This window comes from Schistocerca americana, chromosome 2, assembly GCF_021461395.2.
Source record: "Schistocerca americana isolate TAMUIC-IGC-003095 chromosome 2, iqSchAmer2.1, whole genome shotgun sequence".
In the NCBI taxonomy this organism is placed as follows: Eukaryota; Metazoa; Arthropoda; class Insecta; order Orthoptera; family Acrididae; genus Schistocerca; species Schistocerca americana.
Genome location: NC_060120.1, coordinates 888,926,926 through 888,946,505, shown reverse-complemented (window position 1 = coordinate 888,946,505; position 19,580 = coordinate 888,926,926). Strand labels below are relative to the sequence as shown.

Here is a 19,580-nt window from a genome sequence, read left to right as displayed (position 1 = left end):
GAATCAAAATGTGACCAATTTCTTTTGGTGTGGCTTCAGGCTTTTTCAGTTTAAAATTTATGCATTCCATGGAAAGTTCACAATATCCTTATAAGCTGTATTGTCATCGCTGGTCAGAGAGGATTTTAACTTAAAATAGGTGTTTCATTTCGCCTCTTGGCCTGCTCTTGACCTTCTGGTGAAAACAATTTGCTTTCGCTTGAGACCATTTGAGAACTCCGTAGGAAGACCCTTTAACATTAACGTTCCCATTACAAAGTTTTGACCATTCTGCCTTTGCCTTAACTTCAAGCAGTCAATAGTAATGAAACTGTGGAAGGGATTTAGAAATAAGCTCATCGCACAACGAACTAGTCAGCCCCAGGAGAAATCACAGAAGCATCCTGAAGCACGGCCACCAGCATCGATAACGACCTCATTTTGGCGAAGAAAGATGTCCCCAAGTTCCTTCAGGTGTGCCATATCCATCTGAAGCCACTCACTGATAATTAGACCCCATAAATCTACAAAATTGTGATGCTAATTGATAAGTTTAATCTGCTGTTCCTAATAGTCTGACATTTACTGTGGGATTAAAAATGGGTAATGCAGCATACCAGCCCAGTGTGATGGGGTGTCTGAGGGTTCGTCAAACAAGGAACATAATGCCTGCAGTCCTGTGACAACGACCTTTGCAGCCTGGAAATTGGGAATGTCCACAGCATTCTCCACATGCAGATGTGGAAGGAAGGGCAACACATGGTCACATAGAATTTTGCAATAAAGTCCTGGTTCATGTATATGATAATCTGAATGAGTGAATCAAAGCCATGGTATACAAAGTAGCATCAAAGATGGCAGAACCACCTATGACCTAACTATATCTTCCACACACTCCATGTTAAATGCCTCATTGAGGTGCTGCTGCACTTCTCTTACATTACCTGAAAAGAGCCAAAATGGTGACGTATCAACTACTGCTGTTGTCCAGTTTGGCTTATCGAAGACAAGGACCTTTCTGTGCACTGTGAGAATTGATTTTTCGCGAGGTGACAAACTCCAACATTGTTTCCCGCCATTCCCTTAACAATGTTAAAAAACTGGCAAACATGTACCTGCATTTGCTGCCAGCAAAAATTGTCGGGTTTTAAACCAGTTGGCGTCTCTGGTACGTACTGGGTAAGATATTTTTACGACCACTAGTTCTAAGCCATGCTACTTCGCGCTACATCACTCATTGACATACCAACAAATCCACAAACTTCATTCACAGAGTGGTTTTTGGCACGTCCAAATCATGACAACTACTGCCATTGCCAGACGTCCATATTGACCCAACATAGTATGTAGATTCCATACAGTGGACTGATGTACACATTAAATCGCTGCCAGTCGTGGAGGCTCACGTGATGATGTGGCACTAGTTCATATCTCTAGTACTCCAGAGTGCTCAATGTTATGATGAAGTAACTAATATTTAGTTTGGACAAGTTAGGAACGAGTGTTCCACGTATATGGCAAGCTAATCAGCCCTTGTTGCCACTTTATACTTCAGTGACCTGTGATCCACCGAAAACAGATAAATTTATAGACATTTGGTGGTGGTGGTATTCATCCATAGATCTCTTCTACAATGATACATAACTTAAGAACAAAAAGCAAGGTCATTCATATGTGCTTACATTTCCAGGTTCGCACAGGTAGTCGACCATGGCCTTATAGTAGGAACAGTCCCGGCATTTGCCCGTGTTAATTTAGGGAAATTGTGCAAATCCTAACTAAGGAAGGCTGAAGATTGGAGGCTCCACCCTCCTGAATATAAGGCCACTCTGTTTATAACAATGCTGCCTCATCTGGTTTATCCTCATTGTATAGTACTGTTCTACAAATAAGTTACTTAATGATGTAAAGGCTACACTGTTCATTCATTTCTCTCTCTCTGTCTGTGTGTCTGTGTGTGTGTGTGTGTGTGTGTGTGTGTGTGTGTGTGTGTGTGTGTGTGTGTGTGTGTCTGTGTGTGTGTGTCTGTGTGTGTGTGTCTGTGTGTGTGTGTCTGTGTGTGTGTGTCTGTGTGTGTGTGTCTGTGTGTGTGTGTCTGTCTGTCTGTCTGTGTCTGTCTGTCTGTCTGTCTGTGTCTGTGTCTGTGTCTGTCTGTGTCTGTCTGTCTGTCTGTCTGTGTCTGTGTCTGTGTGTGTCTGTCTGTCTGTCTGTCTGTGTCTGTGTCTGTCTGTCTGTGTGTGTCTGTCTGTCTGTCTGTGTCTGTGTCTGTGTCTGTGTGTGTCTGTCTGTGTGTGTCTGTCTGTCTGTCTGTGTCTGTGTCTGTGTCTGTGTGTGTCTGTCTGTGTGTGTCTGTCTGTCTGTCTGTCTGTGTCTGTGTCTGTGTCTGTGTGTGTCTGTCTGTCTGTGTCTGTGTCTGTGTCTGTCTGTCTGTCTGTGTCTGTGTCTGTGTGTGTCTGTCTGTGTCTGTGTCTGTGTCTGTGTCTGCGTCTGTGTCTGTGTCTGTGTGTGTCTGTCTGTCTGTCTGTGTCTGTGTCTGTGTCTGTGTCTGTCTGTCTGTGTCTGTGTGTGTCTGTGTTTTTTACACACACACACACACACACACACACACACACACACACACACACACACACAAATCTTTTGACATCAAGGCCATTTTGTGTACTGTAACTTCCCATTCACTAGCCTTAAAAACTGAGTCAACATCCCTCTATAATGAGTGAGATGTTGAGCTCAGGGAGGGGATAAGATACTAGCATTGTACATTGCATAGCTGCGAGAGTAAGTTTTTCCAGAAAAGAAAGAAAGAAAGGAATGACAGTGCGAAAATGTTACGTGGAATGATGGATGCTTTATTATCCTTATTACTTATTTGTTACATTTGTCAACAAATACCTACTCTGTGTTAAGAAAGTAAGCCTTCAAGGTACAGAAGGTATTGCTTAATAGGCACTTGATAAGGGCTTTTCTAATTAAATTCATAAAATTAATTTCTTAAATTTCCTGCGTTAGTTTAGAGCATAGTTTTATTCCGTGGTAGAAAATGGTGTTTTGAGTTTTGTTTATTTTATTGGTAAATGTAAGTTCATTTGATATATTGTTCCATGGTCATGGACAGAGCTGTTCGTGCAGTAATTACTAGCTGTTTGATGTTACAACTGGTTGGTAAATATACTCGCACAGTGCAGCTGAAGTCTCCCCAGTCTCGACATTTTAAGATGTCCTGCTCTATACTCCCATTAAAATAACTTAGTCTGTAGTTTGTCAGCCGAGTGGCAAGGGGTCACCCACCAGCGAATCGAAGTTCTTTCTCCCGCTCCACGTACTTGCCGTGTTGCCTGTTTCATAGGTACATGAAAAGCCTTGCCATGCTTGCAGCGTAGCCTCTCTCACCACTGTGGCTCACATTTTATAATCTGAGTACAGTTTCCGGTTCTTCAAGCTAATCTTGAAAGGGACAATAGAACACTATTGGTACAGGTCAGGACTCTGTCAACTTAGTTCTGTTCCAAATAGTATGGGCTGTAAGACAGTAGTAATTCAGCTGCTACCGGGAACGTCTCTGTTGGCAGGCATAAGAATCAGCTCCACAGAACTACCACATCGTGGAATCCACCTCTCTCAAAGAAGCGTGGTACTTAAGTCGTTTGCTAACACCTTGTGCCAGCCATTGGAGAATCAGAATAATGTGGGATTAAAAAGTCAATTCAGATACCTTCACTTTTTCAACTTTATTACTGTATACCTAATAATGTTAAGCTTTTAGTTGCGCAATTTCTTTCTTGACGTTAGATTACCACAGCCACTTCTTATTTCACTGCAACAACATGCATGCGACATCAGCACTTTTACATGTTGCACACAACCTGGAAGAAACTAAATGCTATGAGATTCTGTGTGTGATCTTGCTACTGAGCTCATATAAGTAGTATTTCGGGGCAACTGAGTTTTTAATACTACTAGGCCAGTGAACCTGCACTGGTTGTTAACTGGAGAGAGATGTAAGTGGTCGCATTGATTACAGTTCACAGGTATGCCATTTACTCAAGTAAAAAATGAAGCCACTGAATTCTGTAAAAAAGTTTTATATGTTGCCTGTAGCAATGTTCACTAAGAACTCTCAACAGAAAGTAAAAATAATTCCGCATAGAATGAGACTTTCACTTGCCCGTGAAAGGCAAAAGTCCCAAGTTAAAGTATCGGTCTGGCACACAGTTTTAATCTGCCAGGAAGTTCCGCAATTCCCCATGTTTAAAAAACAAAAATTAATTACTCACTATTTCAGCATGGCATCGATTGAGTTTACAAAATACATATTCTCACAAATAATAATGTAATAATGGTCCTCAGAAGAAGACATTCAGACAAGCTTGTAAAAATGGGACCAAATGAATTTATTACACACTTCCCAAATACTTCTAATCCGTACTCTTCTGCAGTCAGAGCAGCAATCCACAGAACTCCTCCGTCTCATTCCCCAGGCTGATTGCTGATATTCCATCAAACGAATGTGAGAATGATCTTAAAAGACCTTCATCGCTAGAACATGCCAGGAATATGTTCTTCGTTCTGTCTCCTTCAGCCATGCTAGGATTAGTTAGCTGCCTCTAATCCATGATCTAGTTAAAGTTCAATAAAATTACAGATTCACATCTGTATACAGTCTAAAACCACTGGTGAATATAATAAAAGTTTTCTAAAAATAGGGTGAAAAAAGCACTAGAAAATTATTTCAAAACTACATCCCGAAGTGGTCACACTGCCTACAGTGATAGATGTACATTTCTTGGAACTGCTATGACACATCCACACATGATCATGGCTCGTCTGAAACTCAAGAGGGTCTGAGAACAATCCATTCCAAAGTACACAAAGGTTCAAAGCATTGTCGCTACCCAGCTTTCAGACTTCTCATGTTCCACGAATGGGTTACGTGTTCAACCCATGCGACTGCAATAGGGTTAAAGATCCCCAGAAGTAACGGATGCTTACATGTTCCGCATAATCGAAATAATAAATCCACTTATTCACTCCCATTTTCATTAGCCACAAGAACAGCAAGAAATGAGAAACTACAGTCACAAATTGCTAATGCTGCAGCACAATATAAATTTCCAAGGTCGTCAGCAACTAATGAAAGAAGATACCAGCTCACGTAAGTATGCTCAGACAACAGTGGCCCAAGAAAATCTCCAAAAAAGTTTTCAGACCTAGAAGCCGAACACACAAGATACATATTTTTAAGGGGAAAGGGTGGCATTTGTAAGGGTTCATTTCTGGTAAATTGCCTCACATCAGTTACTGGTAATTTCAGAATGTGTACACAATACATTTGGCAGCTACACCATAGATATCTCTAGCAACATAAACTACCAATTTTGACAGATCTGAAGTGGCATAAATGCACACGAGTATGACGTGTGAGGTGACTTTCCTGTAACATATACAACAAGGCAGTGTCTCTGAGACCCTCTATGTGTAAACTGAGATATAAGGCAAAAACCATTAGAAATTTTTAATGTATGCTATATAACATTTATTTTCACAATTAATTGTTGTTAAAATGCTTCTAACTTATTGTATTTTACTGAACAAAGTCTGCAGCTTTTACTATTTATCACCCAAAAGCACATAATTTTGTGCTGTTGTTTAAAATAGTACACATAAATGGACTGATAGAGTACTGAATTTTACATTCTGAAAAATTTACATTCTGAAAAATTGTGCAATCTCTGTAGCAAATCAATTTCCATATAGAACTAAATTCCAGGATTTAAATTTTCACATCGAGATTCCACCCGACACGCACAAAAGGAAACGCTTTGAAATTCACATTGATTGCTGGGAACTATATTTTTCTTATCACCACTCAACATACTAGATTTTAACACACACTTTTAAGTATATCACTGAAGAAACAGGCAGATCCCCACTACACCTTCCTGAAGTTCTTCCACTGAATGATACTCTTGTTCGATAGCAGAACTGTGATCCCTAGCTAATGTAAAATTGTCTTCTTATTTGTTTATTTCTTGATCTATATCATGATGCCTTCCTCCATAGACTGACTAAAAATTTCATCCAACTAGAGAAAGTTACAACTGACACATTCATGTGAACACACTTTGAGCTATACAGCTCTGTACTGAAGAAAACAGTAAGGCGTTCATGAGGTGTGGTCTAAGAGACTCAAACACCAATTAGAAACACTTAACAACACTAAACACAGAAGGCGATAGGACAAACGATGACAAAACATTGTAGGCTTGGCAATTTATGGAGGACAGGGGGAATATAGAAGCATTCCACTATACCTGGCCTTGGAGAGCGAGTTAGAAAATTTTTGCACGGACTGAGAGACCACATACATCTAGTGAGTTCTGGGTTAACTGTAATACTTACTCCCAATATTGCGTTGTATTTGATGCTGATATAAGAGCAGCTTCAATGCAAAGTTGTTCCAGAAAATCTCAGATTAAGCATGCCATTGCAAATTTGCCCTATTTTATAACTGCTGAGATAGTGCATTATATTTGTGTACATAGGTCTTTTAATTCGTAGACAATAGGACTTCGAGATGTTTCATCTATCAAGGTTGGTGTTTCGACAAAATGCAAAGCACTTTATTAGACTGACAATTTTGACTCTACAAAGAAATTGGTCCCACATTTCCAATGGGAATAGCGATGGGCCTCAAACAAGGAATTTGTGGTGATGACAGAAGTCATGACTTAAATTGTACCGAAAAGGTTGTCGGGGCTTGATGTGTGTCAGTGTCTCGAATTAAATTTAAAATATCTTCAGTGTTACAGTGTAGGGTTCTCCGTTTTGTCAGTTGTGGCTCCTTTCGTAAGGAGACCAACAAATGCCACTTTCATTGAAATAGATGCCTGTGCTTCTGTTGTTTGTTTCACATAATAGCACACAATGAAAAGTATTAGCCACTCAATCTAATTGTTCCCATATTAAGTGTCTCCTATTGTGATAATGAATACAACACAGCAAGTTCAGTTGAAGAAGAATGGACATCTCTAAAAAGGTAAATCACACAAGTTGGACAAATAAACATAGATACAAGGAAGGTAATTGTGGAGAAACCTTGGACAGCAGAAGAAATACTTCAACTAATGGACAAAATAAGTACAAAAATGTTTATGGAAAGATAAGAATATAGCTATACAGTCACTTAAGACTGAAATATGTGGGAAGTGCAGAAAAGCCAAGCTGAAATAGCTCCAGGAAAAGAATGAAGAATTTGATACAAAAGGTCATTGAAAGAACTGGTTCAGCATATAGAAAAGTCAAAACCAACTTCAGTGAATTTAAAAGCAAAGATATCAAGATTAAGGGTGCAAGAAGCATTCCACTGTTATAAGTACAGAGGAGATAAAGGATGGGTGACAACAGTATGCTGATGGCATCTACAAGGGAGAAGCTTGCCTAATTGCGTGATAGAAAGAGAAATTATGAGGAGAAAATGGCAAGTGCCATTACCCAATTTCCCAAGAACTTCACTCAGTGGAAGAGGAGTGAAAATATGTGAACATGTCTAGTTATTCATAGATACTTGAACATTTTTGAAAAATGGCAGGTTTTGAGGTATTTTTGAGGCACTTAAAACGCTATTTTCCTTGCAATATCCTTAGATGAAATGGTGGCTCAGTGGTTAGCATCATGGCTTCTTAATTTTGTGCCCTGAGTTCAAAACCCAGTTAACCTTCTTATTTATTTTATTTTTATTGTTTTAAGTTGTCTGTTCACGTCTGTAGAAGGTTACTATATGAATGTTTATCAGATTAGGGGATACAAGGGTATTATATTAACTGTAGAATTAAAAACTGGGTTTCACAATAGGTGTCACAAATTTATTATATAATGGATGTGTATATGGTATGTTGAAGGATTTCAATCTTTTTAAACTCCCATATTCTAATATTCCATCCTTGTCTCAATTCTTAAAATATGTTTATTCTTCAGAAAGATTTGGTGTCTTCCCTTGGATGATGCCAATCATAGAAACATTTGAAATACAGATATTCTGAACACCATGAGCATTGTGTGAAGGTAGATTTGCCAGTATGACATTTCTTTGCATGAATCTCACTCAGGAAAGAAACATTGCAACAGTGGTGAAGGAAGTTCACAGAAAACAATTTCGAATAATTTTCTCATTCTTCTTCGTGTGTTTTTATATATATATATATATATATATATATATATATATATATATATATATATATATATATATATATATATATATATATATATATATATATATATAAACATACCATGGAAATTGGGACCAATGAAGATGAGTAAGGACAATGCTATATCAGTATATGCTGGGAAGTATTAATGTAGTAATAGTCTTCAGACATGGGTATATAGATGCTACAAATATAAAAGTAATAATCGGGTTTCGAACACAGGTCACAAAATTAAGGAGGCGCAGCACTAACTGCTGTGCCATATCTGAGGATACCACGAAGGTAACATGCAATACCTCAAAAACTTTGACCATTTTCAGAAACAGTAGAGTATCTATGGATAAGCCAAGGCATGTGTTTGTTTATTGTGACCCCTCATCCACTGAGCGAAGTTTGCAGGAAATCAGGTTATGGCACATGCCGTGTTCTCATCAGTTAAACAACACTTGAAAACATTGTGATCAAATGAGGTGGAATAATATAACGTTCCTTAAGAATTTCTAAACTCATTAGGGGAGGTTCTAACGAAATGACTCTTAAAGTTCATTTGCAAAATACATGAACCTGGGGATGTGCCAGGTATGTACCATCAGATTTTGGGATAAAAATATCATTTAGATCATCCCGAAGATAAGAAGGGCAAGTAGGTGCATGAGCTATCATGCACTCAGTTTTATAGCTCACTCACTGAAGTGTCTGACATGTACAGAACAACAGAAAATGAAATTAATAATCTGTTAGGTGACAATGTTTGCCATTAGAAAACAGTCACAAAGGCGGTAGTTCTGACATTGTGCTTGATAATGGAAGAAAAACAAGGCGATCACAGGATTTGTTGACTTGGAAAAAAAGTTCGACAATATCAAATGGCGCAGTATGTTGGAAATACTCAACAAAAACTGCTGTAAGACGTAGCGTAAAACATGCAGAAAGCCATGTGATACACAAAAAATGAGAGGGAACAATTCATGGAAGATAAAGAACTCCTTAGTAGAATTACTCTTTCTCTCCTACTATTCAGTCTCTGTATCAAAGAAGCAGTGGTAGAAATAACAAAGGTTCAGGACTGGGATTAAAATTGAAGATGAGCTGATACCAGTAATATATGCTGATGACATCGCTATTCTCAGTGAAAGTGATATACTGAATGAAATGAACAGTCTGCTGATAACAGAATGTGTATTGAAAGTAAATAAAGTAAAAATGAATATAATGAAGTAGCAGAAATCAGATTAGAGAAACATACAATGGAATTGGGACCAATGAAGTGAAGAAATTCTGCTACCTCCATAGCAAAGTAACATGAGAGACAAAGCAAAGCAGATATGAAAAGCAGACTAGCAAATGCAAACAGGGATTGCATACGTAAAAGTAGTCTGCTGGTATCAGACAATGGCCAAAATTTGAAGAAGAAATTTCAGAAAGTTAGTAAGAAGTACATTGATCTATGCAAGTGGATCACAGATTGAAGGAAAAATTGAAAAAAAAAGTGAACTGGAGCATTTGAGATGTGCTGTAGAAGCATGCTGAGAATTAGGTGGAATGTTAAGAAGGAATGAAGATGTCCCCACGGAATGGGCAAGGAAACACAATATGGAAAACACTGACATGAAGGGACAGGGTGGTAGCACAACTGGTAGTATATCAGGAAATAAATTCCATAGTACTAAAAGGAACTGCATGGGAAGACAGATTGGAATATATCCAAAAATAATAAGTGAGGAAGGTGGGAATAAGTGTGACTTGGAGGTGAATAAGTTGGGGCAAGGGAAGATTTCACGGCAGATTGCATCGACCTGGTCAAAGAGAGGTAGGACAAATAGGATCCTTCAATAGCTTGAAAAGACAAGTTTAAAAACACACCTATTAATCAAGGGTTCAAACTAAACTGTAGCAGACAGAGCTCAGATGACAGCTTAAGAAGCCAACATATGGTTCATAGCTAACAGTTTGTCTTACTCTCACAGAGACTCATATTAAGCAATTTTAAACAAGTAGTAGTAGTGTTCATCACTATAAGTAGCCATTAATGGTTATCACAGAATGAAGCAGCTGTGAAGTTCCTTTGGGGCCACTAATTAAGCAGCTCAGTTCAACATGTTCAGCTTTTAGAAACATCTCTCCTTTTGTTGACCTAAAGGCAAGAGCATTGCATCATTCTGAGTGTTCCCAGTTCCTGTTCTCTTACGGGATTATGTTCTGAGCAGTGCACTTACAGAAAATAGTGAAAATAGTGTCAGTTTAGCAGAAGTGAGCTGTAAGAATACTGTGTAGATAACCATGTCTCTTTAAGCAGCATTTTCAAAGATGTTTGAATTCTTACTAACTTCAATACATTTACTGTTTTTTTTGTTGTTGTTGATACTAAAAATTAATTTAACATGAACTATGTTGTGCATTGTTACAATATAGAAGAGACAAATATGACAATTTTCACGTTGACTTCAGTCTCCTTGTTCAGGATTTAGAATGGAGTTAGGTACATTGATGTTATGATTTTCAGCAAGCTACCATCTAATTTAAAGCAAGAAATTGGGGATCCTTCCAGTGTGAAAGAAAATCAGACATACCTTATTAGCCACTTTTCTACAAACTATTTGAACATTCAGATTCAGGAACCAAAAGGTTATGTTAGTTTCCTGGCAAGTAGAAGTGTTCATTATAAAGTTTCTAAAACTATTTTCTTTGAACAAAGGAAGGGAGGAAGAGAGAAAAGATTAAAGATTAATTCTGCTCTTCCTCATCACCTCACTTGAGCAGAGGTAACTAATGGGCTATAATGATTTGCTCCTGGTCAGATCACAGGGTCAGAAATGCGTCATATGTTTTAATGAAACATGAAAAAGTAGTGACTCGATGCACTAAAATTTATGTACTTTGGTTGCATTGCCAAATATGATTCCATTTCATCAATGGGAATGAAAATGGCCCATCATCCCTGCAGTTAGGTCAACACCACAAGAGATCATGATTGAGTGGTGTGTTCCTTAAAAAGTTCAGAACAACACAATCATTACTGATGAACTAAGTTTGCTTTAAGTAGTTGTCATGATAGTTATCCTGAGTAAAACTGTTCTGTTTGCATTTTATCAAATGTAAGTGTGTAGTATTTCATTGAATGTCTAATTGAGTTAAGGAATAGACACTTAACCTCTCATAGTTCAGAAATGTGTTCATACTTAGGCAGTTGTAAAGAAAATCACCATTTCATACTCACTGTTTCTTCAAGTTTATCATGAATTCCTAGCATTTTAAGATGAACTTAAAAACTAGATCTGAAGTGTTAAGTACTTACTTAAGTACTTTATTTTTTTGTTCAGTAGTTGTAATTTACCCTGAGATTTTTTGAATATCTTTGAAGGGTAAGAGATTAAGGCTAGTTTTATTTTCTTTTTCCAGTGGTCCTGTTATTGAGGCTGTTATGCCTGTTGCAAAACACGCTGAAGAATATAATATGAATCATCCTCGTAGAGGACACGCAGTCATTTTCAATAATGACACATTTGATACACCAGGTGTTAGTAACCGATCTGGTTCAGATGCTGATGTTAAAAATCTGAACCGTCTTTTCACAGCTTTGGACTTCGAAATTACAGTTCACCATAACAAAGAATACAGTGAAATAAAAAAGATACTACTGGACTGTGAGTATTTTACCTACTAGTTATATGTATTTCAATTAATTAGTTATATGTAAGTACACTGATTTTGTGATTAATAACTCTAAATACAGGTAAGGTTAATAAAGTTGATTCTAAGAAAATACTCAGTTACTGTGAAAGAGATTGTGGAAAAGAAAAGATTATTGTGGAAAAGATTTGTCTTAACTGGTGATTTAAATCACCCCTCTGACCACTAAGAAACAACCATAATTGTAGACAATTTCCAGTTTCTCCCAGTCATTGGAAGAAATCAAATGATACCTTTCCTTCTGATTCAATGTTAAATCAAAATGCCATGGTTGTGCCCTTCAGACCACGAGACGTTGAGTGGTTGCTATATTATGATGTCATGTGGCATCATCTGGATGCAATGTAGAGGGGTATTTCATACAGCCGTCCATCGTTTTAGTACTCTCATGGTTAACCATCTTTGAAGTGGAAATAATCACAATCAGAAGCAGATTTTACAAGTTTAATTCACTATTAGGAACCATTACAGCCTATAGTATTTCTGTAATAGTAACAGGGAAAGGTAATACTAAACAAAAAAATATATAAAAAACCCTATTATGTAAGTCTTTGTGCATCATCACTGATGCAATTGCATAACATACGGTAAGTGGTATAAGGTAAGTTTGAGAGATGCAAAAATTCCCTGTTTCACAATTATATGTATAGAGAGAAATTAATTGAAGTTTGAGACACATGAGAATGGCAGAAAATCTGCTTCTTAGTTTCACACTTTGCATAAAGTCAGAACATGCCAGTTTCTGAAATGACTTGTAAGTAGAATTGCCGAACATAATGGCTTAGAGACGTTTTGCGATAACTGAAACACCGTCAGGTAAAGTATGGAAACAGTTAGTTGAACTGAAATAGCAAAAAACTCATTTTTCATAAATACTTAACAGAACCAGAAAGGTTGGCTAAAGTGTTTCATAAATTAAATTTAGTGTATTCCAAGAAATATTTTTATTAAATTACTCATTGCAGTTCATATTTTACAACAGTACATTCTTTCTATTTGCACCTTTTCATATATTACAAAGAAGTTAACAAATAGCTGAATTACCACACTTCAAAAACTACAGTTATAATTGTCAACATGCAAACTATTACAGAATCTGTTAGCCAATTATGCATTTAAAGCATTATTACATTTAGGTGATGTAATCACAAAAGTACTAAGCAGCATGGTGCTAGTTAATTGGTAACTTGGTAACAAAGTGTAAACACAAACTAGTTTCTTGTCCCTTGTTACTGTATACATTAAGAACTCCCATATCAGTGAAGATACTGCATAATAATTAAATTAATGAGTTAGAATCAGCTATCACTGGATTTACTTTAGAAATACTACATTAAACAATTATTCATGCCCTCGTGTTTCATAGAATTATCTTCAGGTGTAATGCTATTAAAGCAGTAGTATTCTTTCAGTAAAAGTGAGCAACAAGGACATGATGTAAAGTAGGTAACTCCACATCTTGAAAAAAGCCTCTTAGAAGACATAGAAATTTGTACTCACTATTCACTATGCTCTACAATTACTTGTTATTGGTATATGCTTCTAATTAAGAACCACACTTCAAATAGGTTAATATTTACACAAAAACATAATGTGAAATCCATCTTGTATGTGCATCAGGGGCTAAAAAATGATAAAAATTGCAGGTAAATGTAATTGATGGGAAATTATTTTTGAAGTTCATGCTCTACATTTCATGAAGATGTTGATAGTAATTCTTGTATATTAAATCCAGTATTGTGGTTCAGTCTCCTCTGATGAATTTGTCTTCAAATTGATCAGGATTTCAAAAGCATTAAAGACCTGGATGGTAAAACTGCATTTGCGGTGTCAGCAGCTTTTCTGTTGCTTGCTGCTGTCGGCAATTGTTTGCGAAATGAATCGCAGGGAGTAAGCATGACAAACTGTCAAATGTACGTAGAATTTTCAGTACAACCAGAAACAAGCCAGAAAAGTATGTTACTGCAGTGACAGATAGGTGTATCTGGCTATGCTACTTTCCAATCACCAAAGAAATACTAAAATCAATGAGACATGTAAAATTCATAATAACCAGGTCAGTGAAAGTTACTGTGGCACTCCTAGTATTGGAAACAAATATAATAAATTTGTATCTTTTGCTGAAAGTTGCTAAGAGATGTGATTTTCTTTAGCTACCGTGTACTATTACCTAGTTGCTATAGCAAAGTCAACTAATTGCCAACATCAGCATGAAATGCAAGAGTCACTGACAACATATGTGCATTTCAGCTATGGGGCATTCTATGAACATTGTTCAGGCTTTGCTGGTAGTTCCAAGTAACAATAACTCCAGAAATTACTATATATTATGAAAAAACTGTCATACTTCTCTCGAGGTGTCACACATGCAGCAGTTCGAATGTGGTTACTATATTATACAGAAGAGGTGCTACCACAACTCTTGTTTATCATTTCCAACTGAACTTTTATTTTTACTACAGGGCACTATGGGTTCTAGGCATGCCCCAGTTTATTGGCTGACTGATGGACCAATTTTTCTATAGCCCAGAGAGCTCACACACTGCCTGACCAACTGCTCTGTGCAATGACAGTGTGTGCGCGTTTGCTATGGGCAAAGAAATGGCTAATGCAAAGAAAGAAATTCACCCATGCTATGTTAGTAATGCAGCTGGAAGCCAGTGATATTCTGAATTAATTAAGAATGGAGGAAACATGTCCTTCAGTTTTTCTGAGTGTCATCAAACCATATTTGTTGGAAAGAACAGTCACAAGATGATTTGTAAGCTGCAAGGGGGGACTGTTCACTACATTATGATTTCTACCTCCTGGCAGAAATTAAGAGGACCTTAGTCAATGCAGTTGTATCCCCACAATTATTTAAGATGATCCCTGCAACTTGAAATATGCTTTAGTTGCATAAATAAACTCCTCATGTGTCATGATTCAGATTTTATCAATTTATGTATTTATGTATGTATGTATGTATGTAGTACAAAAGATATTGTGTGTTAAGTTTAAGAAACTCGCTTCAGATTAGAGGAAGAAAGACTAAAAACTTTGGTCATGCACATCATGTAATATAGAGGCTTACAGCAACAGATTCATAAGAAATCAACCACGTAACAACAGTTAGAAACATAAAATTTATTATGCTTCGCTCATCATAGCAGAGGGAGTGGCAATAGACTGGATTTCTAACAATGAACCAAGTCTATTTTATTGATAAGTCCATTGACTGTCGATATTTCAGTATTTAGATTTTATTTCTAATAGGTATCAGAATTGAAATAACAGTTTTGATTTGTGTGTTTGTGTTTGTGTTTGTGTTTGTGTTTGTGTTTGTGTTTGTGTTTGTGTTTGTGTTTGTGTTTGTGTTTGTGTTTGTGTTTGTGTTTGTGTTTGTGTTTGTGTTTGTGTTTGTGTTTGTGTTTGTGTTTTAGATTTTATTTTTGATAAGCATCAGAAATAAAACCTAATAACTGCCGTCCGAGGTGGCCGAGCGGTTCTAGGCGCTACAGTCTGGAACCGCGCGACTGCTATGGTTGCAGGTTCGAACCCTGCCTTGGGCATGGATGTGTGTGATGTCCTTAAGTTAGTTAGGTTTAAGTAGTTCCAAGTTCTAGGGGACTGATGACCTTAGAAGTCAAGTCCTATAGTGCTCAGAGCCATTTTTTTGAACCTAAAAACTGAAATAGTCAACATACTTTGTCATAAAAATATGTATATATCTTCCTGACACTGTTCTGTTAGTCTTATTTGTACAGCGTGCAGTAACAGATGATGAACTTTCCTCAGGCAGAGTTCTCCTGCGCATCCAAATTACCACCTCCTTTTCCCACCCACAGTGGTACATCTCCTGCATTGGCGACCCAGGTCAGGGCTTCCAATTGCAGTTTATGTCCGATCCCTTCTTTCCGAACTGGTGTCCTTGCCTTTACCACCTATACTTGAGGTTAATTCACGTACACCTCCATGGTGTACACCTAGGTGGTGGCTTTGCCTGGACCTTTCACGTGGCCCTAAGGATTCGACCCGGCGGCTTTCTGCTGCCACTTCCTCCAGATTCTTGACATGTACCAAGGCCATGAAGTGGTTCACACAGACGTCTCGATGGCTGATGATCATGTCGGCTTCACGTATGTCCATGGAGGACATATTGAACAGCATTCCTTGCTTGATTGCTGCAGTGTTTTCATTGCCAAGCTGGTGGCTATATCTCGTGCTCTTGAGCACATCCGTTCACGTCCTGGGGACTTGTTTCTTCTGTGTATGACTCCTTGAGCAGCCTAAAAGTTATCGACCAGTGCTACCCTCGTCATCCTTTGGTAGCGACCATGCAGGAGTCCATCTATGCCCTGGAATGGTCCAGTCACTCAGTGGTGTTTGTCTGGATCCCAGGTCATGTCAGAATACCAGGCAACGAACTTCGTGACAAGCTGGCCAAACACGCTACGCGGAAACTGCTTATGGAGATCAGTCTTTCTTTTCTTCTCTTTGCTTCTTTCCCTTGTACAATTATTTTTCTGGGAACAAGGGACCGATGACCTCACAGTTTGGTCCCTTCCACCCCGCCCCTCCCCCCTCCTTTAAACAAACAAACAAACCTACCTATCTACCTACCTCAGGCAGATGTGACAGTATTGAAACTTGTGGGGTGATGTGGTGAGGGGTTGGCAGTCAGGTGGTCATATTCAACTGATTGCATGACAGGAAAAATAGGTTGATCAGCCAACAAGCCTACATTGTGTAATTTGTTGGCCTTTCAGCCAATAAATTGGTACACGAGTAAGGCTCTTAACACTGAAGTCTTAGCACAACCCATCACTTTGTTCAATAATGAAACTATACAAATGTCACTAAACACATAATAGTTACTGTTATGTTTGCAATGGCAGAGGACAAAGCACTGTTCCAACCTGAGATTCAAACATATTTAGAAGTAGGGGGAGAACAGTTAAAGAAAGTTAACTGGGTAATGTTAGTGAACAGTAACTGAAACCTCAATTACATGTTCTTTTTGTCTGCACTAACATTGTTTCATAAAGTGTAAAAGGCAGGAAATTCAAAATTATGATGCAGAAATGGGTGGTAATTAACATTCTGAATATAGTGAAGATTTTTTTGTAAACTCTCCACCTCTGTCCACCTGTTTCTTTCTTTCTATTCATATTTCTCTGATGAATGGCCATAGCTTCAGGAATCAAAATTCCAGTACTGTGCTGGTAAGAACAGCAGAGTCTTCCGCCAAACTGTTTGTTCTAGCAGTTCTTTGCTCAGGGAGGAAAGCTGGTAGACTGGTGAATGTTACAAAGAAGGAATGGCACACTGAAGTCAGAGAATGAGAGTGATCAAGCTGTTACTAGAACAGGGGACAATGACTGGCATTACTGAATTTTTACCTCTTAAGGGTCAGTAGTTGCCATTCATACTGTCTTTTCGTTATTTTTCTTTTCTCTCAAACAATATTAATAGCCAGAAGGAGCCACTGCATGTAACATGTGCAAAATATCCAACAGAAAATTGACTCGTGTTTATCTAATTGGTGCTAATTATGGGAAATTACTTCAACATAGGCCTATATTAAGCAAGAAACTGAGACTCCCTATAAATTCAAAAGAATTTAATAAAGCGTTGTATTACCCAGTCCTGCTCCAAATGATTTTTTTAACTGAATTAAATTTGAAAACTTCTTTCAGTTGCAGGACACAGTCCTATGCTAAACATCCCAATGTCCTTATGTCAGAGACATAACTGTTGCTCTATGATAAATATCAATGTTTATCTAGATGCTAAGCTGGCCACCTTGATTTGATGTGACAGAGGAAGTAGCTTTAAGAAAGTAGAGGCTTTAATTTTAGGATTTCAAATTCGTCAAAGTGAGCACAGCATTCATAGCAGTTTAAAATGGTTAGTAGTAATTTGTTTCTAACATAGACTTACATTCTTACATTTGTTGATGTATGTCTCGACTAATTTCAGTTCTTGATCTGTGGTATATGAAAATGAATGAAAACAACAACAAAATGTTTCTTCTGTGTACATACATTGTATGCTTGTTTATAATGCGCTATGTGAATTCAGCTATAAAGAAACTTTCTTGATTTCAGTGTCAAAGGAAGATCACTCCGATGCTGACTGCATCGTAGTAACGGTGCTAACTCATGGTTTGAAAGAAGGTTATATTCTCTCAAAGGATGTACCTTACTCTGTTGACTACTTGTGGAAACCATTTACGGCTGATAAATGTACCACGTTGGCTGGAAAACCAAAAATCTTCATTGTGCAGGCAAGTGAAAATACGTATTTTCAAGTTAATGTGGAGTAGTACATAATCACTGAAACAATATTAACTAACATTTTTGATGTTGTACTTAGTGTTCACACTGGCATTAATATCAATCACAGTAAATACCAGAAATAACGACTGATTCGTCAAGAGATTGGTGAATGGCAAAGAATATTTGATATGTAGTGTGGGGAATGGGATAAAACTAACATGTGTTAATAACACAAAAAGAACTAAAATAATTATAGGCAATCAAACTGTTGTATCAACATAATTTATCAACAGCTCAAACAAAGTTTTGCATTCCATAATGACTTGTAGTTCATTGGTGTTCATACATGGCCTCGTGTAAACATGAATTCTCAGTACTGTGCGGTGGAGTATGCTGCATTCCCAATCGTGTGGGGCAATGCAGCTCACGTATGTTACTCAGTTGGTGCTTTCAAGGGTTGTTAGAAGCTCAGTTAGTACCAGATTGCCTACTAAATTGTGTCAGTGACATTCAGCTACAACCATTACACACAAAACTGAGAACATCTGCCTTATAATCACCACCTGTGGTTGACAATGCCACCTAGCGACTACTACCTCCAAATCAGGGTTTGTAGGTAACCTACACAGAATGCAATACTACAGCAGGCTGCCATATTAGAAGGAAATGGGAAGGCATTGTTAACACAGAACAGTCTCAGTGTGAGGTATTTGATATTCAGGCATCTACTACTACTACTACTACTACTACTACTACTACTAATAATAATAATAATAATAATAATAATAATAATAATCAAGTGACCAACACAAAGTCACACACTTGCTATACATGGATGATCTAAAACTACTGGCAGCAACAAATCAACAACTCAACCAATTACTAAAGATAACAGAAGTATTCAGCAATGATATAAATCTGGCTTTTGGAACAGACAAATGTAAGAAAAATAGCATAGTCAAGGGAAAACACACTAAACAGGAAGTTTACATATTGGATAACCACAGCGACTGCATAGAAGCGATGGAAAAAACAGATGCCTATAAATATCTAGAATACAGACAAAAAATAGGAATAGATAATACAAATATTAAAGAAGAACTAAAAGAAAAATATAGTCAAAGACTAACAATAATACTGAAAACAGAATTGACAGCAAGAAACAAGACAAAAGCTGTAAATACTTATGCTATACCAATATTGACGTACTCATTTGGAGTAGTGAAATGGAGTAACACAGACCTAGAAGCACTCAATACACTTACACGATCACAATGCCACAAATATAGAATACATCACATACATTCAGCAACTGAAAGATTCACATTAAGCAGAAAGGAAGGAGGAAGGGGATTTATCGACATAAAAAACCTACATTATGGACAGGTAGACAATTTAAGAAAATTCTTTGTAGAACGAGCAGAAACTAGCAAAATACACAAACCAA

At 37.5% G+C, this 19,580-nt stretch overlaps 1 protein-coding gene across 2 annotated transcripts in view; it reads left to right on the top strand.

Moving 5' to 3' along the window:
- LOC124593965 (caspase-1-like) overlaps window positions 1–19,580 on the top strand; it is a 150,348-nt gene that overhangs the window by 113,226 nt on the left and 17,542 nt on the right. For both annotated transcript variants that reach the window (XM_047132312.1, XM_047132313.1), the window contains exons 3-4: window positions 11,583–11,827; window positions 17,963–18,141. In XM_047132312.1, coding sequence (XP_046988268.1) covers window positions 11,583–11,827; window positions 17,963–18,141 — 424 coding nt within the window. The remainder of the gene's footprint in view (window positions 1–11,582; window positions 11,828–17,962; window positions 18,142–19,580) is intronic.